The 24851-nt window shown below is 38.2% G+C and overlaps 1 protein-coding gene across 2 annotated transcripts in view; it reads left to right on the top strand.

Annotated features, from left to right (window-relative positions):
- Positions 1 to 21493, top strand: part of SOCS5 (suppressor of cytokine signaling 5) — a 30427-nt gene extending 8934 nt beyond the window's left edge. For both annotated transcript variants that reach the window (XM_089529140.1, XM_089529141.1), the window contains exon 2: positions 17776 to 21493. In XM_089529140.1, the coding sequence (XP_089385266.1) occupies positions 17788 to 19386 (1599 nt within the window). In that variant the 5' untranslated portion in view covers positions 17776 to 17787 and the 3' untranslated portion in view covers positions 19387 to 21493. The remainder of the gene's footprint in view (positions 1 to 17775) is intronic.
- Positions 21494 to 24851: the final 3358 nt, after the last annotated feature.

Below are 24851 nucleotides of genomic sequence, written 5' to 3'. Positions count from 1 at the left end.
CCTTTCATTTTTTTATCCTAAGTGCAGTACCTTACATTTCTCTGTGTTGAGATTCATTTTGTTAGCTTTGGCCCAGCTTTCTAATCTATGAAGGTAATTTTGAATTTTGATCCTATTCTCTGGGGTATTAGCTATTCCTCTTAATTTGGTGTCATCTGCAAATTTGATAAGTATACCCCCTACTCTTTCATCTAGGTCATTAATAAAGCTGTTGAATAGCACTGGGCCCAGGACAGACCCTTGTGGCACCCCACTGGTGACTTCTCTCCAGGGTGAAGAGGAGCCATTGCTGAGTACCCTTTGGGTTTGACCAGTCAACCAATTACAAATCCATTTAACAGTTGCATTGTGTAGCCCACATTTCACTAGCTTGTTTGCAAAAATGTTATGGGGAATCCTGTCAAAGGCCATACTTAAATCAAGATATGCAATATCCACAGCATTCTCTTCATTTACCAAGCTGGTAATTTTATCAAAAAAAATGAGAACAGATTAGCCTGGCATGACTTGTTTTTCTGAAACCTATGTTGAGTTTTTGTGATTATGGCATTGCTTTCTAGATGTTCACAGACTCTCTGTTTAATGATCTGCTCTAGAATCTTTCCTGGTATTGATGTCAGACTAACTGGTCGATAATTGTTGGGATCCTCTTTTTCCTCCTTTTTGACGATGGGAACAACGTCTGCCCTTCTCCAGTCTGCTGGGACTACTCCTATTCTCCAGAAGTTTTCAAAGATTATTGCCAATGCCTCTGCAATTACATTTGCCAGCTCTTTTAATACCCTTGGACGTAGTTCATCTGGTCCCGGAGACTTAAATTCATTTAGATTAACTTGGTATTCCTGTACTACCTCTTTACTTATTCCGTTCTGCATTTCCCCTGTTGTGTCCTCTGCTCCATTTTCCTCAGGTTGAACACCCTTTTCTTCTTGTGAGAAGACTGAGACGAAGAAGGTGTTGAGTAATCCTGCCTTTTCTCTGTCCCTGTTAGCATTTTGTCATCTTCTCCATATAGTGGCCCTACCATTTCCTTCTTCTTTTTCTGCAAACATACCCCCAAAATGCTTTTTCTTGTTCTTAACCTCTCTAGCAAACCTGAGCTCATTCTGTGCTTTATAGCTTTTCTGACTTTACTCCTACACGTGCTTGCTAATTGTTTGAATTCTTCTTTGTTGATTTTTCCCTTTTTCCATTTCTTATACATGTTCCATTTAAAACTTAGCTCAGTTGAAAGTTCTTTAGTCATCCATACTGGCTTCTTGAGACACCTCCCATTTTCCCTCCTCTTTGGAACTGTTTGAAATTGTGCCTTTAGTATCTCCCTTTTGAAAAACTCCCATCCGTTCTGAACCCCCTTCTCTTTTAGTATTCCTGACCATCACCCCCAGTACTTCTCTAAGTTTACTGAAAACGGCTCTCCTAAAGTCTAGAATGCAAAAACAGTTACCTTCTGCACATAGTCACATTCAACAGTGCAGGTTTATTTTTTTGTAAGAAGTTGTTGTTTAAAGTGTGGACATATACTGATGATATAAACTAGAACATTAGCTGTTGATAATCACCTTGCAGTCCTTTTCACTTTTCCTTATGTTCCAAAGGAATCCACTTGTTCTCCTCCTCCTCCAAAAGCTCCTCCAAGACCTCTCTTCATTCTAGATTCCTCCTTCAGTTCATTAAGCTGAATGGCTACATAGCAGGAAGAGAAAGAGGCATAGTAGGAGAAATATGCTATTGCTCATTGTTAATTAAAGTTTTTAGTTCTCCATGTGACCTAAACACTCCCCCTCCCCTTTTCTCTCCTAATTGGTCAGGAGTTTCAGCATAGTGATTGGAGAGCAGGGAGATTTAGGTTGAACAGATATAAAAGCTGGGCATCCATTTAATCTTGGGGAGCTGGAGTGGAAGTGGGATGCTGTTTAAACAGAACCTTCACAATTTCAGCTTGGTGAAGAAAGAAATGAAGGGACTGAAAAAGTAGTAGAGGTATTTGGGGGAATGGTGAGTGGGGAGAATGAGATGAAACCAGCCTACTGAAATACCCAGTTTTCATTTGAATTGCTCAGCATTTTCAAATATGCAGTGAATTATGTGATAATAGGGTGTATTTTAATGGTCCCAGATAAGCAAAACCATTCTAGCTGTATAAGAAAACCACTCTACTTGAATTTGAAAGAAACCTGTAAAATTCCATCCTTAGGCTCATGGGAAGGCAAACAATTTTCCTGATTATCACTACAGCTCCTTGTACTATGAAGATTTAGGTTTAAACTATGGGTAAATCTGTTTGCTAGAGCCAGCGTGGTGTAGTGGTTTGAGCGCTGGAGTAAGACTCTGGAGATCAGGATTCGATTCCCTGCTGGCCATGGAAATCCACTGGTAATTTTGGGTAAGTCTCAACTCACACTGTCAGCCCCAGAAAACCCCATGATGGCTTTGCTTTAGGATTTCTGTAGTTCAGGAATGACTTGAAGGTACGCAACAACATCTCTTTGATAGCTGCAGCTAAGGTGCATCCATTGAATCCACAGGATTTATGTAAGTGTGGATTTGTTATTTGATGTTTGATTCAATGGGGCTTTTCTAGTTGTGACTAGCCTAGCCTACACTTTTTACAGATTTTTACAGATTATACCACAGTATGCTTTTATAAACCTACAGAGAAAGGGTTGCAGCTTCTCTAGGACAATGAGTGGTTTGTATAATAGATCTCTGTAATGCTTCTCAGCAAAGTTTTCTAATCTGCCTTTTGAGCAATGATGCATGTCAAGAAAAGGGGATCATAGTACCAATTTATTATACCATAATCTTATTTGGTTTAATTAAGATCAGCAGTTTTGGATATTTTTCCAGCAAGAGGGGGTTCTTCTTGTGGTCCGTTTTCCATCCAGAACTTGTGGATTCACTACATATGTTAAAAGAAAAGGAACTCTTGTCTCAAAGTCATATGTAAAATGAATTGTAAAGTTGTGAACATAAGAATTTTTAAATACTTTTTTTTCTGTGAGATGGTTGGCTTGACCTGGAATCAACAGTTTAAAAGCTTTTTGTGTTAAAATGTTTGAACAAAGATTTTAAAAGCTTTAGATTATCAAAGGCTGGATGCCTAGAGCCAATAATTCCATTTTGAGGCAAGGTACTGGAAGGTGTTGTGACCTCCCAGCTGGATGAGACATTATTTTGATCAATTTCAAATCAAATGATAGCGTCAAGGATTCATGTGTGACTGTTGCCTTCTAGAGTTTCTTGGGGCTCCATTTTGTCTCCCATACTGTTTGACATATACATGAAACTTCTAGGAGAGGGTGTCTGGCAGTTTGGTGCTACAAATATGCTGATGATACCAAACTTTGCTAGTACAGTTGAATCTCCTTTATCTGAAATTCCTGGGAGTTGAAGTGTTTTGGATTTTAGTAGAAATATATTTTATTTCAATTTTGCCCCAAAAGGATAAAATTGGACAAAAGATATCAAAGATGTCTTTTGTTGAAGTGTTTTAGAATTTGGATATGTGTATTTTTATATACATATATTATTTTTGTACATACACTGTGAGATGTCTTGGAGATGGGACCCAACTCTAAACACAAAATTAACGTGTTTCATATATACCATAGACACATAGCCTGAACATAATTTTGTCCAATATTTTTTAAAGTATTGGTGTATACTGAACCATTGGGAGGCAAAAGTGTCTCTATCTCAGCTACCCATGAAAAAAGGATTTTGGAGTATTTTGCATTTCAGAATTCCAGATAAGGGAGGCTTAACCTGTATATCCACCCAATTTTGAGGTAGTGTTTTTTGTTCTAAACCAGCTTTTTGATAAGTAATGGATTGGGTAAGGATGAACAAAATGAATCTTAATCCAGACAAGGCAGAGATGCTGCTGGTCAGTGAAAAAGATATGTTAAATAGTAGGAATTCAGCCTGTGTGGGATGGGATTATACTTCCCTGGAGATGCAGATTTGCAATTTGAGGGTACTCTGAGATTCAGCCCTAAGCCTGACAGATGAAAAAGATTAACGCAGGAGGCTCTAGAAACGGAGTTGAAGTGTAATTGCAACAATTGGGTTCACTGTTTGTTGCACAACGTTGGCACTCATCTGTTGTTGACCTATTGCTCAACCATTATTATTGTGCAACTTTATAAATTATTATTTATAATTTCTGAGAAGGTATTAAATGCCAGGGATTACAGTTTTATCTTTTAACAAAAATTATTGTCAACTTTGCATTAATGAGAAAAAGCGATCAATGACCACCAGTATCGCTACATTCACGTGATTGTGCAAGTTTTGGCACTACAGTAGTGAGATGGTGAAGTCCACATGTGAAAGTAGGTGTGTTATTAACCATTCTTCCCTCTTCTGTTACGTCACATAACTTCAGTTTTTGGTGTGAAGGTGGACACTTTCCCCAAAATCGACAAGATTGTAATATTTGTATTGATGTATATATTTTATTTAAATTTAGCAGTGCAGAGTTTCAAGGTCATGATAAATTACCTCGATATTTCCTGTTTCCGTGTAAGTGGATTTTCAGGTCGTTAGGGTACACAGTATACATTTAAAATAACACAGTTTAAGGTAACATAAGGTTTCTCCAAACTGACTTTAATTTCACTGGATCCATTGATGCAAGAGATGAAAGATTTTGCCCTTTGCAGAATTATCGGTCCTAAAATCTAAAACAGTTACACAGAACTCCAAAATCACAAATCACTAGAAATGTGCAGAGACAAAATAATCTCATGATTCTGGGTCTAATCTTGTTGCTTTGAGATTTCAGGTAAAAAAGATTTTTTTTTTTAAAAAAAAGGCACATGCTTGAAAGAGGAAAAAGAAGGGACGGAGGCTGGGGGGTAGCATGGGTTGTGTAGAAAACATAACACTTTCTATACAAAACAAGGACTAATGTGTGATGCAGAAAGAATTGTTTCAATAACGTTATTGGTACCGTTATAATCCCGTTAAAGGAATTGCATGAATAAAGTAGAATAATAGAATCATAGAATCATAGAGTTGGAAGAGACCACTAGGGCCATCCAGTCCAACCCCCTGCCATGCAGGAAATCCAATTCAAAGCATCCCTGACAGATGGCCATCCAGCCTCTGTTTAAAGACCTCCAAGGAAGGAGACTCTATCACCCTCCGAGGGAGTGCATTCCACTGTCGAACAGCCCTTACTGTCAGGAAGTTCCTCCTAATGTTCAGGTGGAATCTCTTTTCCTGTAGCTTGCATCCATTGTTCCGGGTCCTGTTCTCTGGAGCAGCAGAAAACAAGCTTGCTCCCTCTTCAATATGACATCCTTTCAAATATTTAAACAGGGCTATCATATCACCTCTTAACCTTCTTTTCTCCAGGCTAAACATCCCCAGCTCCCAAAAGCACTTAGTGCAGTAGCCCTGGTGGTGCAGTGGTTAAATGCCGGTTAGACTGCAGCAGCTTCACTGGCTAATTGTCTCTTTCCAGGCACAATTTAAAGGCGATTTTAAAGCCCTATACTTGCCAGGTCTAGGCTATCTAAAGACTCATATCTTCCCATATGAGGATAGCTGGGCCATGAGATCTTCAGGAAAGGCCCTTTTCACAAATCAAACATCCTCACAGGCACATCTGCTGGGAAGATGAGAAAAGAGCATCTTACAGATAGTTATTTAGAGGGTTCCCTGTCCTCAGGCTTACAATCTAAAAAGACATTACTCAAAAGGAAAAGGGAATGGTGGTGGGGAAGGGGATCACATCCAGTTCTTCTTCTCTCCCTCTGAGGCCTGGACCATGGCAGAGGGACTGGAGGGAGGGCCCTTCTTGCTCTGGCTAGGCCTGATGGAGACGGGCCTGCCTTTTCTCTCCCTCCCAGGCAAGTTCCCTTTCTAGAGAGAGTAGAATGACCACCACCTTGCTGTCCTTCTGGCAGCAGACACATATTTCTTTTAATTCAGCAGACTTTGGGGAACTGACTATTTTTTTTTTAAAGAAAAGGCTTTAATTGTGCGCTGTATGATTTTAGTGTTATTTATAGTGGGATTATATTTTAATGATCTTTTATTTTTTATCAATTTTTTGAAATGTTATAAATCAGCCTAAATACCAAGTCTGGGGAGGGGGGGGCAAGAGGTAGGATAATAGTTTTTATTATTATTATTATTATTATTATTATTATTATTATTATTATTTTGCTGTGCTGCTGGGAATAGAGCCATAATAAGGGAACCTATTCTATAAAAAACAGGCATAGCATTAAGCTGCAAAACTTATATAGGAGCAAGTTGTCATTAAATGGGAACTGCTAGCACATAAGTGATGGGTCCCAGAGGCTTAAGAAATGGAAACAGCAGAGACTATGCAGTGTAGCTTTGAGTTGGTACAAGCTAGATACGTTCCTGCAATATTCAAGCAGTATTTGCTAGAATCAGCGACACGAGCCCATGAAATTGCCAGGCAGAATACCCATAATCACTTGGAGTTTAAAAAATCATGGTTGCACATATTTATCTTGCTTTTTACACAGGAGTAATTAGACAATAGATCATTCAAAATTCAGTTGAAACCCTAAGGTGATATAAACCAACATAATAAGCAACAGAGTTGCCAGAAGTCACTTCATTTGTTTAAACAAGAAATTTACCTTGCAGAGTATTCTCTTCCTTTATCGTCCATCCATTGTGTTTATGTAATACAACAACATGTAGCTCAGTTCTTGGAAAGTATGCTCCATTTTGAGAACCTTGACTATTTAAGTATGTAGCAGGTCTTTATCAGTGGATCCTCCCCTTCAATTGGCATTTGGTTTACAGATTGTAAACGGCTTAGAGAGTGCTGAGTTCAGTGATAAACGGTACAGAAATGTAAATACTATTGGTATTGTGCTCTTGTCTTGTGATCCCCTCCTAGTGGTCCAAGAAACATTAGTCTTCACTCTTAATACAGTGTAAGTAGGCAAGGTGCATAATTGCTTGGTTTGTCACACCTCTTCCTCCATGGAATGCATCCTTTGTAGGAAGTTCATAATTAAAACTAGTCTCAAACATCAGGTGTCCACAGTGTTGTTTTTCAGTAGTAAATCCCCTTGACTGTCTTCTGTTGAGCTGATTCTCTCCAGCTGCCACTCCTTCTGTTTCATTTTTGGAAGAAGAAATAGCATGAGTCTCATGCTTTTCCAAAGTGCACTGTTGCCATGGGGAAAACACTCATCTTCCTTCCAACCGTTCTGCACCTAAGTACTTATATTTTCCAGACTTCCATGCAAGGCAATGCTCACCCTAATTTTGGAGCCTTCTGACAAGGTTAGAGGGACTGGAAGACATGAGGTGTGGAGGTCTGGATTAAAATAAAATAAAAAAGAAGCGTTTCAGATCTCCTCACATTGGAGAAAAAAATGTATCAATCTCTCTCTGAACATTGGGGAGGGACCTAGTTTCATCTCCTTACACAGCAGATTGGAAAAGGCTATTTTCCATCATATCCCCAGATAAACAACAGGATACTGTAGTGTCTGTCCCTCACGCTAGGGATGGATAAATCTTGTCAGTTTAGGTTTCTCCCCATTCACACACACACACACACACACACACACACACACCCGCCCCAGTAAGTTCATTTCTTGTTTCTCATGACCTTGGCTTTAAAAAAAAGTCCATGTGTTCATTTGTATCAATGGTTGTGAGTTTGTTTTGATGGGTGTTTGTATAATATATAATTTTGTATTCATTATAATTTTTGTTAGAGGTTTTCTGTCACATATACACATTTTTATATAGTATGCTTCTCTGTTAATACACATTTTTGCATGCCCATTTTTATGAGAAGTAGATTGTAAAAGTCTGAGAAATGTGAATTTGTGTAGTTGTTGTGTTCTTTCAAGTTGTTTTTGACTTGACTTGATCCTAAGGCAAATTTATCCTGAGCACGCAATCAAGCCCTGGTCTTCAGAGTCATAAGCGGGATACAGACCGCCCCTTTGGGGCAGCCTATACCCGCCCCTTTCCCTGACGGATCAGGGCCTCAGCGGCCACAGCAGCAGCCCTGAGGCCCCGATCTGCCGCTTCTCCAGGCCTCAGGGAAGCGGCAAAATGCCGCTTCCCCATGGCCTGGAAAGGGGTGTCCTTGGGGCTTCTGTATTGCTTGAGCGGCTGTTTAAAGAAGCTACCCTGCAGCGTCGCGCGCACGTCACACCCACTCTGTGCTGTTTGTCTGCGGTGCGGCCGTGACGGCGTAATGGAGGCGCCCATGTAGACAGGGCACTGCCATTTTGACGCCGTGGTTATGTGCTAGGGTTGTGGAGCATCTATAAAGGAGAGACCACCCAAAAAGGGCGGATTTCCGTTGCCTGTTTTTCTGCCGAAGGGAAGCCGCAGCCGCCAAACCATGTGGCTTCCTGCCGGCGGAACCCACTGCGAAAAGTGGGTTCTTCTGTAGCTGAGGCAGCATGCGGATGCCACATGGCGCTTACATAACAATGGTGACGGCCATGTATACAGGGCACTGCCATTGTTACACTCTTGTCACGTGCTAGGGTTTCAGAGCATGTGGGCGCTGCGCCCCCAGGCAACCCTAGCATGTGATGAGGGTGTTGCAAAGTGCCCATATGTACCGGGCCTTTGAGGTGTGAAAGAAAGGAGGAAATGCAAAATGCAAAATGTTTGTTATTTGTTTGCTTTGGCAGGGTTGTTTTGTATGTAAGTTATGTTTTTGTAATCAATACTGATTTTTTTAAAAAAAGAATCACCAGATTGAATAGTAGACAGTGGGGAGTGAGGATGACTTTGGTGCAGGGGAGAGGAACTTTTGACCCATAAAGTTCCTCATCTGGGACATGGAGTTTCTGTGGGCACTGTCCTTGGCCCATCTCAATGAAACATGGAGAGGAAGCACTACTGTTATCCCCAAGGAGGGATTAGAGGGAACAGGACATTTAGGATAGGAGGCTGCTTGATCCTTTCTTATGATCCTATCTTACTTGCTAATTAGCTTACTTGCTGTTCACCGCTATGATCTTTGGAATAGCGGTATATAAATAAAACAAATTATTATTATTATTATTATTATTATTATTATTATTATTTCTGTTCCAATTGTTTGTTTTCTCTAAATGTCCTTTGCAGAAGCTGCTCTTGCAGGATACCGAGATTTTCCTCTATAAGGCAGCAGCAGGTTGAAGGGTCCTGGGTATAAGGGTAAAAAGAACACAAAAAAGAAGGGCTATGTGTACATTACCACCTCCCCATTGTTATCTTTTGTTTTTTGTGGAAGAATTTCAGGAAGAGTCTAGGGGGCTGCTCAAAGTGTGTAGCTTGCCCACATTCTAGTTTGTTACTTTTCACTGTACATGGTTATGAAACTATGTACAAAACTGCGTTTTGAAGCAGATGACTTTTTAGTAGATAATTAACAGACACTGACTTGATCACTTTGCTGCCACAGAAGACAAGATGAGTCTGCTGCCCAAGGCCAGCTGAACAATTTCATTTATTTTTATCCACACAAGCATTTTCAGCTACAGCTATTGAGAACTGGATAACTTTTTAAAAAAAAAAAATCTAGTAGATGTTTTATGAAGGTCATGGATAATCTGTCAAAATTTAGGAGGCATATTTCTCAAGTGCCAGCTATATACATTGTCTCCACATTCTCTTTCTCTCTGATCATGTATCTTTTTTTAAGACCATACTCATATTTTGCAATCCTGTACTTGTTCTGTCAGATGTAAGTCCTATGATAATTTGTGAAGCTTACTCCTCAATTACTTGTAAAGAACTGCAGCCTCAATGCAAGTTTATAGACAAGGAGTACATGAATATACTAGAACACAGTCTCCCTCAAATTAATGTGTTCATTAAAGAGGTCATGAAGAGGACTGCCATGTTTCACTTGCAGACTGAATGACGTTGTTGCCTCTGCCCACCTGTTTTTATTTTAACTGTGACATATTTCAAGCTAGGAAACTTAAATATAGCAGTACAAAAAACAGTATTTTAGTGACTTGCCCATAGTTTTCTCCTTCAGAGGAAGAACACAATTTCACGTAGATTCGCATCCAGAAACTTTCATGAAGAAATGAGAACACAAGAATAATGAATGAGCTATGGTCGCAAAATGGAAGAAGTGGGATTGTTTTAAGGTTTTATTATACTTGTATCTTTGCCAGTCACCATGTAAACGTTTTGAAGTTAAATGTTGTGTTATAAATATTACTGGTAGATAAACAAATTGCTTCTGTTCCCTGTTAATTATCAAAGTCTTGCCAGTCAGTTTTGCGAACATTTTGAAAGGAGTTCCATAGTATTAAAAGCTTTCTTCAACTGTCAAAATTCTGCCTTGTATTTTCCAGTGCCTAGCGTGGAATTTCTGAAGATTATCTCAAATTTAGTTGCAGCACTTCTCAGGTTTCATTTTGGTAAACTGAAATCAGATTTCTAGCAGCCCTGACTTCTGTGCTACCATTGTAGCTTGATCAACAGGTAGAGAGGTCTTATAGCATAAGCCAGGAGTGGGGGAAAAGTGGAACCCTCCAGATATTGCTGAACTGCAGCTCTCAGCATTTCTCACTTTCCTCTATACTGGTTAGGGCTGATGGAAGTTACAGTCCAACACCATCCTGAGAACTTCATTTTGGTAAGGTGTTTGGTAAAACAATGCAATCTGAAGATATAAGCAGTTTATTATTTTTAAATAAATAATAAAATGAACCATTGTGAGTAAATAACTTCTTGGCTTGGGCCCAGGGTACTTGGAGGACCGCCTCTCCCCATACAGTCCGCCCCACACTCTCAGATCGGGCAGAAAACATCTATTAAGAGTTCCTAAGGCAAGGTTTGTGTCTTTTTCACAAAGGGCATTTTCCATCGTGACCCCTCAGACCTGGAACTCTTTGCCCGACAAGCTCCACTCAGCAACCTCCCTAGATCTCTTTAGGAAAAATCTGAAGACCTTTCTTTTCCGTCAAGCCTTCCCCCATGTGCCTTGATGTTATCCTTTCTCTCCCTTGTGCATATTGTTTGATCCAGCTAATTCGTTGTATGGTTTTAATTGGTATTTAGATTGTGAATAATTGTATGAAATGTCTTAGGATACTTTGTATTGTTTTTTAAATTGGTATCGTGGGTTTTTGTATTATTGGGTTATGGGTTGATGTATTGTAGTGTTTTTTGATGGTGATTTTGTAAACCGCTGTGATCTGCAAGGAATGGCGGTATAGAAATAAAATTTCATTCATTCATTCATTCATTGGTGCTTACAGATTTCATCACTTTAGACTCTGTATCAAAAAGACCCTGTCTATCCAGTGTTCTTTTCTTTGTCCAGTCTTAAAATTTGACATACATTTCTTTAGACTTAACCCTGTAAGCCCTGTTGACTTGTACAGATCCTGTGATTAGTGTTGGTCAGCAAAAACATCTACCTTTTTTGCACAGTTTGAATAACTATGCATCTGTAAACTCAACCATATAAATTTTTATAATACACTCTTCTCATTTTACTAGGTGAGGATTGTATGTTGTTGCGTCTATATCTGTTGGACTGTATTTACATCTCACGTTAAATTGGCTCAGGAGAATATTTTCTTGTGCTATGAGATACTTGATGTGTCCCCTTTCCACTTCAAATAAGTAATGTTGAAGGGCTTTCTGAATTGCTCTCTATCTTCTTTTTCAAGGCATTGTGTGTTCCGAGTGCTTCACATATTCCTCCTATCAGTTGTACAGTTCTCATAGTTGGGGTGGTTAGAGTGTGCTTCTCCTCTGTCCCATCTGCTCCATCTGCCAGTATCTTCATGCAGGAAAAAAAATATTCTGGAAGATAATGTGAGTAGCTGAAACACTGCATGCGCAACATTCTTCTGCAGGCCTTAGTTTATAAGAAGTCACACTGTTGTAATGAACTGTATTCAAGACAAATACATAGGTAAAACATAGAAAGACAGATGTTTGACTTAATGTTCTTAAAGGATATTATAATTTTGGTACTGAATTTTTGTGTGTGTTTGTGTTGTCATGCCTTCTTGGAATGCTGCATAGACATTTTTATTTCAGCCCTGGAAGTAGAAGGATACAAATCATCCCCACCATTCTGTGTTATGTTTTCAAAGTATGATGGGTGTCTCCAGTATGCACCGCAATTATGTGGATTATCTCCATGTTCTTCCTTTGTAACAAAATTGAAAGAAAGATTAGAATTCTTTCTGTGTACATGGGATGGATGGCTTACTTGCCATGGTGAACATGGCTTGGTATACTGTGCTCCACCACCCATCACATAACATATCAGACACCACATTGTCCTTTCAAGCCATACTCAATTGTTTTACTGTATATACTCAACTATAAGTCAAACTCATGTACAAGTCGAGGGCAGGTTTTGGGGCCAAAACTACAGATTTTGACATGACCTGTGGATAAGTTGAGGGTAAACCCTAGGAGCATGTAACAAAAGATCTGAAGGATGAAGCAAAGGAAAGCAGTGCCAAAGAACTTACAAAATTCCAGCAGACATAACTTTTTGTGCTCAAACTAAAGATTGGATGGATGAAAGAATAGAAGGGTATCATTACTTCCAGGACAGATTCTGCTCTTGCCTTTCACTAGGGGATTGTTCCCTTTTTATGTAAGAGTTAAAGTACAGGACTTACATTGACCTATGGATCAGTCGATCCAGGTTTGTGGGATCATTTTTGATTAAAATTTCTAGACTTATACATGAGTATATACAGTGTTTTATTTATTTATTTGATTTCTATTCCGCCATTCTCCCTGAAAGGGACTTAAGGCAGCTCACAAATAAAAATTCTAAATACATATTACAATACAACAGTTAAAAATATCATCTAAAATATAAAATTACAAACATTAAAACCACACTAAAACCATGGTATCCACCCTATATAACAAACACTCAAGCCACCCCAGTATATTCATCATTACGTCCTCATAGTCATTTCTTTGTTGCCAGCCTGCACTCTTAGCAGCTCTTTTCTCTTTTTGCCGTGTTCTCTTGTGAACTGTGGAAATATATTCAGCCATCCAATGCCTTCATTAGTCATAGCTGCAAGGAGATACTGACAGGTGTGAGAAAGCTGACAGATAGCATTACAATATGGATTAGGCTGACATTATAGTATTTTTGTGAAAAAAGAGCCCATTGCTTGGGATGGGGATATCTTAATGGAAGGTGGATCATGCTTTGCAGCTGCAGAAAGCAGAAGCATTCCAGTCTAGTTCTTACTGTAAAACAAATGTGGGGACCACAAGAAAACTGTCAAAGCAGCACCACCAAGGACAGGGTGTTAAGATGTTTGTATCTTCATTTGTTTATCCTATGTGGCTCCATAGTTGAAATTTTAAGTGATGCCTTAAGAGATCCAGAAAGGTGACACACATTCAACATTGATTATGTAGAAAATGACCATAAGGGAAGAACATCTCTCAAATAATGGGTTCAAGTTTAAGGCAACCTGAGGCTGTAGTGGTTTGAAATAAAATCTGCTCTTTCACAATGTTGTAACATTTTAATGGCAACTATAAAATTGCTTACCTGGAAAACTAATATTAGAAAAGTGATATATATATTTAGTAGTCTTTTGATGTTAAGCAGCAGCTGGGAGAAAAAGCAGGCAGCCAGCTCAAATGATCAGCCAACTCAGATCACCAACTGCTTTGTGGGTCATCGTTCAGGTTTGCTGTGTTAATGTACTTGGAGACTGAGAGGGATTCCTTCACTGAGTTTTACTTGTACCTAGCTTTTCAGGAATACCCCGATCTTGTTCTTTTAGCTCTGTCTGTCATTGAGGAAAATATCAAAGAGGGGAAATGGAAATGTATAACTGCAAAAAGTTAAACTTCCTTAAATTATTTTGAAGACAAGATTAGTGAACTGTTAATGTGAAATGGTTTTTACTTAGCATCTAAAAAGCTAACAGTTTTTTTTTAAAAAAATTAAAATGCTTTTACAATAGTTTTTAAAAATGGATATGTTACTCAGTATAATTGAAAACTGCAGTGAAAATATAGTAATAATGGAAGATATTCAAGCATGTATGCTACATTACATTTCGCAGCATCTTTATCTGTTGTAAATGACGTAAAGGTAAAGATAGTCCCTTGACATGAATGTCTAGTCGTAACTGGTACTCATTTCCGTTTCTAAGCCAAAGAGCCAGTATTGTCAGAGGACTGCTCTGGTGGTCATGTGGCCAGCGTGACAGCACAGAACGCTGTTACCTTCCCACTTAAGTGGTACCTATTTATTTGCATTTGCATGCTTTGGAACTTCTAGGTTGGCTAGTGGGACTAGTGATGGGAGCTCACCCCATCATGCAGCACTTGGTCCTCGAACTGCCAACCTTCTGATCTTCCGATCATCAGAACTGGTATCTTAACCACTAAGCCATTGCATGAGTACTATGAAATAAATGTTAAGAAAATGAAAGTATTGATGACAAAACCCTTCTTCATCAGTCTAAATATATACATGTACACGTTGAAAGCCTGTCAAATCTCATTGCAGAACTTCTGATTGGAAACTTAATGTGTTCCTTTATATCTACTGTATTTTCTGGCGTATAAGTCTACTTTTTAACCCAGGAAAATTTTCTCAAAAGTCAGGGGGCGTCTTATACGCCGGGTGTCAACTTATAGGGTGGGTACTGAAACTTCCAAGCTGGACTGGAGAATCTGCGGTCACTGCATATGGTGGGGAAGCTCAAAACAGGCCACGGCCGCATCCCCACCATATGTGGCAACCGTATGAAAGCAGCAAGGACGGCTCTGTACAAGTACGGTAGAAGAAAATCCACTCACCAGGATTCGTGGAAAGAAGTGACTTAACGCAGTCCTGGTGACAAAGTGAGGGGGCGCCTCACCGGGAAGGTGTAACTGAAGAATGGAGCAATCTGCAGGCATCCAGGATGCCCGGGGTATGGAAAAAAGAGCTGTGTTTGTGCTACTGCTCTGATAGTCTTGGAGATAGAGAGGGCTGATCAGTCAGGGAGAGCTGACCAATCCAAGCAAGCTTTGTATACAACAGTTAGCTTTCCTGCTAAGTACCTGCATGTCATAAGCATTTGAATTGAAATCAATCTGATGTTTTTTTAATTTTTATTTGGTGGGCGTTGGAAGAGGGGTAGTCTTATACGGCGAGTATTTCCCAAACTCTATATTTTAACTGGAAAAGTTGGGGGTCGTCTTATACGCCCAGATGTCTTATACACCGGGAAAATGGTAATATTACAAAAATAAAAAAGAACATAGCTTGAAAACTGTGAATGTTTTGAATGGAGATGCCAGTTTCATGAGAGAGAGGACATAAACTAAAAATTTTAACCTCCTCAGCCATTAAAAATATAATACACCATTTTAAAGGTCACACTGTACATTTTTATTATTTATAACTGAAACTTTGTTTTAGTGTTTTGAAAAGAAGAGTGCCTTGAAATTCTAACTCCAATGTTGTGCCTTGATACTCCTGTTAACTTCCCAATAAGTTAAATATATCTTAACGATACAGTGGACATTATTGATAAGCACTGTATTTTGAATAGAATCATTTTTCCTAACAGGTTGTAGGGAGTGGATTTTAAAACAGAAAAATACGATCAGATATTTCTATCACACTCGTCCTCATAAATTGCTTATTTGAGAGTAGTTCTGTCACAATAAAGGAAAAAAGTTTCCTTCTTCAAGAGAGATGTATTTTTTCATTGAATGTGGGATACAAAGCATGCATGGAAAGACTTTCTTGTCCATGTATGATGATCTTATCCATGTATGATGATGTTCTTAAGAAATTAAAAGTTTGAAATGTGATTGATTTCCACTTGGTGTAAATACAATGAGCCCACTGCAGGGGTTTGGTTCCACAGATAGATCAGGCGGAGGGTTAGTGTGAGTTTAAAAATCAAGGCTCTTGTCCTCTGCATTTTCTATATTTCTGTTACTACCTTTTTCTACTTCTATCACACTCTGGGCAGGAAGTGCCTTCAAAATGCTTACTAAATTATATTCTTTGTGATTAGTCCTTAGGCATCCTGGTTATTGTAAATAGTTTATAAAACAGATTATTGAGTAGTCAAAACCCTGTACTGGCCAAAACATCTACCACGATGATGTGCATGTGTTCTTTGGGCCACATATGGCCTCCCTAACCTTTTTTAAATCTGTTTAGTGATCCTGCCAAGGTTTTCTAACTCTGCATTTATTTATTTATTTATTTCATTTTTATGCCTCTTTTCTTACAGAAAGTAACCCAAGGCAGCTCACAAGATAAAAACTCTTTAAAAACGTTACAACACAATTTTAATTAAAATGATCCAGTTAAAACAGTATAAAATTAACCTTAAAAGCATACAAAAGTTAAAAACAGTGAGGGAAGGAAATGCATGGGATGAGAGGGGGAGCCAGTGGAAGAAAGACATCAGCCTTCTAATAATAATAATAATAATAATAATAATAATAATAATAATTTGTATTCCGTTTTTTCACAAAGGAATCAAAGAGGATTCCAACAGTATAAATAAACATCAAACAATTACAAATTACAGTTTAAAACCCCCAAAATCCCAACCCTCTCCCCAATCATAAAAACAGTGGTCAGCCCATAAAAAGAGATTAAACATCAAAAAATTTAAAACTGTCCAATAGGAATACACTAAAATTTTCGGCAGATTACCACAAGAAATGAGTCTTTCTTTAGAGGAGGGAGGGGGCGGTGGTATCAATCAATTTTGATATCGGTATCAATAGAGGTATCAATGTCCCTTTTCAGATACAGACCTATTGGTTGGATACTTTATTCTAGCTCATTTTACTGGGAAAAGGCATGGCACAATTCTGTTGACTGAGTTAAAGTATGATGAAGACCTGTATGAAATACATTTTCTGAGAAAATGAGACAGAGTTGGAGAGATGTTTGCATTTCCTCATCAGTATAATTGCTCATAGATTGGGAAGTCGTTGGCTATGCACAAATTGCTTCAACTTGTTGAAAAGGTTTCTAATGAATGTACGAATCATGTGGCACAAAAGCATTCCCTTTCCTGAAACATTTATTGTTACCTAAATATCAATTAATGTTAGCTTATTGAATCGTAGATTTTGTGGAGCAGAATTTCTGTCTGTATTTAAATGTTGCCATTTAATACTAAGGCATTTTTGTTTTTACAGTGTACAGTTCTTCTATCACTGATTGTGATTCCTTCACAGTAGTCTTTGTGAATGTATTATTCTTTAATCATAAACGTTATCTGCTGTAATTGTGACAAAAAGTACATTGTGGTTGCCATGTAAATTCTTATTTTATAGATTTTTCCTGTATACAGAAATCCATGTCTTTGGTAACTATAGTTCCTTCACACTATAATGTTGATTTTGGAGGTTGCAATATTAAATGAGAACATCATTTGTAAATGTTATTTTAGGTAGCAATAAAGCACTCTATATTATGTAAAGGTTTTACTTAAATTAAGAAAAATCAGTGCATCAGTGAAATTATATCACACTTGGAATTAGCTAAGAGCATCCACGTTGGACTGCCTAATAATCTGTGAACACTCACCACACTACTGTTTCATTTTAAAATGATTTTATTTTTCTGTGAATTTTATATTGTAAGCTACATTGAGAACCTTGCTAACCATGTAGTGAAACTGAAAATAAGCTTCCCCCAACTTTCCACCTTGTCTCCATCCACATTACTTCATTGTTCAGCTGATCACATTAATTCTTTATTCTTTAGACAGCAGACTAAAATTCTCTCTCTCTCTCTCTCTCTTTGAAACTTAGGTAACCTAATCCATGGGTAAAGTTGGAAAGATGTGGAACAGCTTTAAATACAGGTGCCAGAATCTCTTCAGCAATGAAGTTGGAAACAGAAATGAAAATGTAGATGTAAACTCTAATAATTCATCTGTTAGAGATAAAAGTGTTTTTGTGCTTGATCCAGTGGAGCAGCGATCAAGTAGTCCTTTAAGAGATGTTTCTTTACAGCTGAGTCTAAGTCCTTCAAAAGCCTCTGCAAGAAAACATCAAAACTGTGCTGCAGAAATCCCACAGATTGTGGAAATAAGCATTGAGAAAGAGAGTGACTTGGGTGCTGCCACAGGCACTAGACTTGCACGAAGGGATTCCTATTCAAGACATGCACCATGGGGTGGCAAAAAGAAACATTCCTGTTCTACAAAAACCCAGAGTTCTTTGGAGAGTAATAAAAGATTTGGCTGCTCTCGGTTGCAAAGACGAGAGCGAAGATATGGTGTGAGTTCTGTTCATGACACAGATAGTGTCTCAAGCAGGACTGTAGGTAATCGTTCTTTGCGACAAAGACTACAGGATACTGTGGGTTTATGCTTTCCTATGAGAACTTATTGCAAACAGTCCAAAGCTCTGTTTTCTAACAAAAGAAAGATACACCTTTCTGAACTAATGTTAGAAAAATGCCCTTTCCCTCCTGGGTCAGATTTGGCCCAAAAATGGCATCTAATCAAGCAGCACACCGCTCCAGTGAGCCCACACTCATCTCTCTTTGATACATTTGATCCATCTCTGGCTTCTACAGAAGATGAGGAGGATAGACTCAGAGAGAGACGAAGGCTCAGTATTGAAGAAGGAGTTGATCCTCCACCTAATGCTCAGATACATACTTTTGAAGCCACTGCGCAGGTTAATCCATTATACAAACTTGGGCCAAAGTTGGCCCCTGGCATGTCTGAGCTTACAGGAGAGAGCACTTCAGTACCTCAAGGAAATTCTGACTTGGAGGAGGATACAACTACCCTCTGCTTGCAGTCGCGTAGACAAAAGCAACGTCAGGTGTCTGGAGAGAGCCATAGCCACATCAGCAGGCAAGGAGCTTGGAAAGTACATACTCAGATTGATTACATACATTGCCTTGTGCCAGATTTACTTCAGATTACTGGTAATCCATGCTATTGGGGAGTGATGGACCGTTATGAAGCTGAAGCACTTCTGGAAGGAAAACCTGAAGGCACTTTCTTGCTCAGGGATTCTGCTCAGGAAGACTACCTCTTCTCTGTGAGCTTCCGCCGTTACAACCGGTCTCTACATGCACGCATTGAGCAGTGGAACCACAATTTTAGTTTTGATGCTCATGACCCCTGTGTGTTTCACTCCTCCACTGTTACAGGGCTTCTCGAACACTATAAAGATCCTAGTTCTTGCATGTTTTTTGAACCATTGCTTACAGTTTCCCTAAACAGAACTTTTCCTTTCAGCTTGCAGTATATATGTCGGGCTGTAATCTGCCGGTACACTTCATATGATGGGATTGACTATCTCCCTTTGCCATCCATGTTGCAGGACTTCTTAAAGGAATATCACTATAAGCAAAAAGTTCGCGTACGATGGTTGGAGCGGGAACCAATTAAGACAAAATGAACAGAGAATTCAGAGCCCCCAGTAAGCTACTAGAATCTGTGCTTTTTATGTGTGTTACAGTATAACTGCAATAAGCACATCAGTGTTTAGCTTTTTTTTTCAATATTGTATTTTAAACTCACTGTGTTTACAAGTGTGTCAGATGCTGCCTGCAGTTGATCATAACTAGTTGTGAATACATATTGAACACATGCAGAACACAAAATCACATACTTTTTTTAAAAAATGGAGGCTTTTACATTATAATTTTCCACTTCTGAAATATGCAAGGCAGCTGTTGGGCACTGACTTTTTAGTTCCATTCAGTTTCAGGATCTAGACAATGTGGATGGCTTGCTTTTTTGTCTGTTTGAATATGATCACTTGACTACCAACAGTTGTGCTATAAATTTCAGAGTTCACTCCCCCCCCCCAGTCAATTTCTTCATTTAAGCTGTTTTAAGAACTAAAATCCTGAGTAACAAGGAAAATTATGCTCTCACCTGGCACTTCTAAAAGAACCAAATCATGTGCTTTAATCATCCCTTATATGAATCTGGTCTAAAAAGGGTTTCTCTTCAGATCGTATAAATCTTTCGCCTTTTAAAAAGGGCTTTTTCCAAATTAAAGACATCTTAGTGAATCAATTATTCAAATATAGTTTAATCAGCTAGTTAAAACTGCACAGATTTGCTTGTGATTAAATAAGGTCCAATAGAAAAGGTATACTTATGGTGATGTCTGCACATGGTGCCTAGTTTTATATTGTAGAAGAGGTATTGCCTGACTTCCTTGAGGCTGGCACCCTTCAACATGGTCAGTATTTGGTGGAGATGATGGGTTTTAAAATTATGGAAATTATGGGTTGGGGAAGGATACACTACTGCTTAATACAGAAGGGGGAGTGCACCTTTTTAAATTACATGTGCAACTTTTATAAGTATTTTAAATTAATGTTTTCAAAAGCCAGTCTGTTTCATTAATTGTGGTCATTTTAAGAATATTGAAATTGCATATTCAGCTTCAGTGTTGCAGTCCTAGTTTTAAAAGCAACATTTGAAATAAAATTTTAGCACATGTAGAAAGTTTCACTTACTGCTAACTAAGCCAGCTACTCCTGTTGGTGTAATTCTTCAAATTGATCTGCAGAGCACCAATAATGTTCACTTGATAATGTAGAAAGATTATGAGTCAGTAATAACCAACATTTCATTTATATTTCTGACAATGCAAATCAAGGCAATTTTGACCAAGAGTGGATTACTGAACAGGGCCTGGCCTGGGATGCATGTTTCTCATAGTGTCAACCACTCATTGTTTCATAAACTATGCCTCAGGTGTAGGGCCTATGATTTTCGTAAAACACATTGGTTTTGACAATGCCTATGCTGAAGAAAAATGTTATTAAAATATGTAACGTGCTTTGATTTGTAGAAAGTTGCTGGGGGTCTCAGTGGATCACTTCAGATTTTTTTTCACTCAAGTGGTCTGCAAACGTTTACTGCTATATTAACCTGTTTGTTTTTTGAATGGTTCAAAACAGTATTTTTAACTTCTGCTAAAAACTTTTAATGACCATCCAGCTTACATAAAACTTCAAGCTGATCCAAAACACTCCATGTTTTATCCCACATACTGTATCTTTCCCTTTCTCTTCCCTATTCAGTGCATCAGAACTAAAGTTTCAGGCTTCATAGGTACTCTTGTATTTGTAAACTGTGTAGCACTTTTTGGGGCAGGGTGGGTTAAACTTGTAGATTGTGTTCCTTCTTCAGCAGATACTTTTGGCAACTTGCTCTTTTGCTTCCTTTTTCTCTCTTTATGGGCAGAGCATTAATTGTTTTGTCCTAGCTGTGTTTGCACTAAAATTTGTGTTGGAGTACGACGTCCCTCGTTTTTTGCTTATGTATCTTGTACCAATGAGTAGCGCTTCTAGTTTCTTAAACTGTTGCTACAGTATGTTCTTCTCCATGGCAGTGAGTGTGAGGTAGGGAAACTTCTAAGCTGCATATACAGGATAAATTGTATGCCAACACTAACTAGTTTATCAATATGTGTGTTTTTCCTCTGCTTGCTGTGCCTTGTTACAGCGTTTTTGTGCTAATAAAGTACCGTATTTTCAGTGTCATAGTTGTACATTTGCTCTTTTATATTTGCAGTAGATCACATTTTTAATAAGCTTTATTGTACGGTTAGTATAATTGACATAGTGTGCCATTGAATATTTGTCTCTCAGGTTACCAAATCTCAGCAGAAATACAGTTTTCCAGAACACTCAAATAAATAATTTACAAGCATTTGGGAATGCTTCACAAATGGCATGGAAGCCTGGAAGTTTCCCTCAAGGTAACAAAATGAGAGTGCCATGATTAAAGACCTGTGTAGAATATGTATTTTGCATTGTAGTTACAATAACAATAGTTATTGCTAAATCACTGAAGGCCTGTACTTAAACAGAAACAAATGTGCCTACAATATTTGTATTAATGATCACTTTAAAATGGTACCTAGAAAACCCTTCTGATAGGGCATATAGAAAACCACTTATAAGTAAGTTATCCATGTTTATGCAGAGGTTTTGACTGTTATACCTTGGTGGCACACACATTCTTAATTCAAATATGTTTTATACAGTGAATTCATTCAAATGCAGTTTAGTGTCTTTGAATGAATGCATTTTAAGAAATCTCAATTTAGTTATAATTTTTTCACATTCAGAAGGTTTGATATAAAAACTGGATTGCCTAAATACAATTGGTTGTCCCAACTAGAATACATCTACTGAATCAGTGGGAGCTTAGTAAATGAAGACTTATGAAAGTTCTATTGATTTGATGGGCCTCCTTTAACTGAAACTAGCAGTTGAATTTCTGCCAACATATTTAAAATAGGCACATGATCCATTGGTACTTCAGAATAAATTTGGCAAGCAGTATTTGACAGTAGAAAGGGTGCAGTAGAATGGACTTTATTTATACAGTATTGGCTGCAGCTTGGTTCCAGGACCCCCCACTGTTATATACAGTGGCATAATGAAAGGGTGTTCCTTATGTAAAATAGTGAACTCAAGATTTGCTTTTTGGAATATATATTTTTAAAAAAATTCCAAGCTGTGGATGGTTAAATCCATGGATAAAGAATTTGTGAATATAAAGGGCTGGTCCTGTCCAGCTGCTTTGGAAGAGAGCTTTCATCGTTGCATCAGTAATAATAATAATAATAATAATAATATTAATAATTTTTATTTGTATTTCCCTCCTCTCCCAAGGATTGAAGCAGGATTACATCATTAAAACAACATAATACAATTCTAAAAAGACAATCTATAAAAAACTAATACTGAATTATTCATTCCTATTAGATCCTTAAAATCCAACCATCAGAAAATTTTTCAGTCATACTGTCATAGTCAAGTAGAGCATTGATCACGGTCTCTTATACAAAATCACATGGATAGGCCTGCCGGAAGAGATCTGTCTTAAGTGCCTTCTTAAAGGTCTCTAAGGTGACAGATCTCTTCCGGTAAACTAGTCCACAATTTAGGGGCTGCAGCAGTAAATGCTCTATGGGAAGTTGTGGTTAATCTAGTGTTATAATATTCCAGCAAATTCTTCCCTGATGTTCTGAGAGTGTGAGGCGGATTGTGCAGGGAGAGGTGTTCCCACAAGTAACTCGAGCCCAGCCATGTAGGGCTTTAAAGGTAATAACCAACACCTTGTACTGTGATTGGCAGCCAGTGAAGAGATTTCAACACAGGTGTTATGTGGTCAAACCTAGATGTACCAGTGACAGATCTGGCTGCTGCATTTTGAACCAGTTGAAGCGTCCGAACTTGGTACAAGGGTACCAAGGCATACATCTAGATTGTATCGGATTGGAAAAGGTGGTATATGCTTTTCATATTACACCAGGAGGTACTGATTGATGCAGATCAGCAATAAACATAAAATAAAGCCCTTTCAAATATAGTTTCAGCCATCTTTCTTGCAAGATAGCTAGGATTGTAATACTTTACCCAGGCTTCTGGTTATAAGATTTATTGAACTCAGTGGTCTTTAGTGTTGAAATTATATAGGATAGCTATATGAATTACATTAATGTTTCAATATTTTCCATTGCATTAGATGTTTGGTTTTAAAATATTATATGTTGGCAAAATGTAATGTACTGTGTTGATTACATTCATGTATTCATTCTGAATTCTGATTCTAACCAACTTAAATTGCATGATAAAATGAGCTATATAGTTCAATTATTTACATGCTCTTCATATGGTGGAGGAATAGGTATCTGTCTTCTCCCTAGGCACATAATTTGACCTGTGAAACAATACAGATCTGAATGCTGTATCCTAATGTACATGATGCTCTCATCTCATAGAGCAGCAAGGGAGAAGTGTACAGCATGCCATTACATTTGTGGTGTTTCCATATAGAGTGTCTGCTTTACCTTGTTGGGTAGGGAGGATTGCCACCTCATCTGACATCTTGTACCTGGCTGAACCAAGCCAGCGGGGTTTTTTTAACCAAAGAATTTGAAGAAACGTGTCCATTGAAAAGAAATTTTGAAAACCCAAAATGAAACAAGTAGACCAAAGTATCTTAAACACAATCTACTTTTATGTAATATTCATTTTCACGAAGTCTCAACTTACAGAATTGTTCCATTTTCCTCTTTAAAGACACTGCATTGGCATCTATAGACTCTCAGAGAGCACTTGAAAGGTATTTGTTTGGAAAACTTACATTGGGATAAGACTGAATGTGAGGGCTCCAGTTTTTAGGAGCTGGCATCATTCTCTTGGAATGGCAAGGTGGTTTGTTTTGCTTTTTTTAAGCTTGGCATAAATTGTATCAGATGTTTTCAAATGTTACCAGATTTCCAGAGTTGGAATTCCTGACTTTTTTTCTGCACATGTAAGTACTTCTTGCTAATGTTAAATGTAAGCATGTGTTGGGTCTGTGTGTGGGTATGTATTATGCAACCTTTGGGATTCTAAATTACTCTAAAACTAAGTAGCATACGTTAAACAAGAGCAGCCAGCATGAAAATGTGCTGAAGTGTACATTCTCTGTTTCTTCATGTTCAAACAGTTCATACTGCACTCTTGGCTAGTTTGGGTTTGTTTTTTTACTGTTGAGATTTCCTTCAAAATGTATCAAATCATGCACTTGATTTTTTTTATATTAAAAATATTTTTAAAGTTTCATTCATCGTCAGGAGAAATAGTTAAATCCAATTTTTGTGTGATTTCCTTGCTATTTGCCTGGTAGTTCTCAAACTGAATTGAGCCCCTTCTAGTGGTGCAGATGCAGTTCTGCTGGAAAAGGATATTGCAGAGCCCAAAACACTCACCAAGACAAAGGAAAGCAGAGGTATAGTATTGCAGCTGCCAATACTGCTATGCAAACTATGGAAGAAAAAGGTAGGAACATATGGAAGCTTCTGGCTATAGCAGCTGCTCACCCTTTGCAGGCTGACTAGTT

The sequence above is a fragment of the Sceloporus occidentalis genome, unplaced genomic scaffold (genome assembly GCF_023333645.1).
Source record: "Sceloporus occidentalis isolate IW3139 unplaced genomic scaffold, rSceOcc1.0.p SCAF_6, whole genome shotgun sequence".
NCBI classification, from domain to species: Eukaryota; Metazoa; Chordata; class Lepidosauria; order Squamata; family Phrynosomatidae; genus Sceloporus; species Sceloporus occidentalis.
The sequence above is the reverse complement of the archived record's forward strand: the minus strand, read 5'-3'. Positions and strand labels throughout refer to the sequence as shown.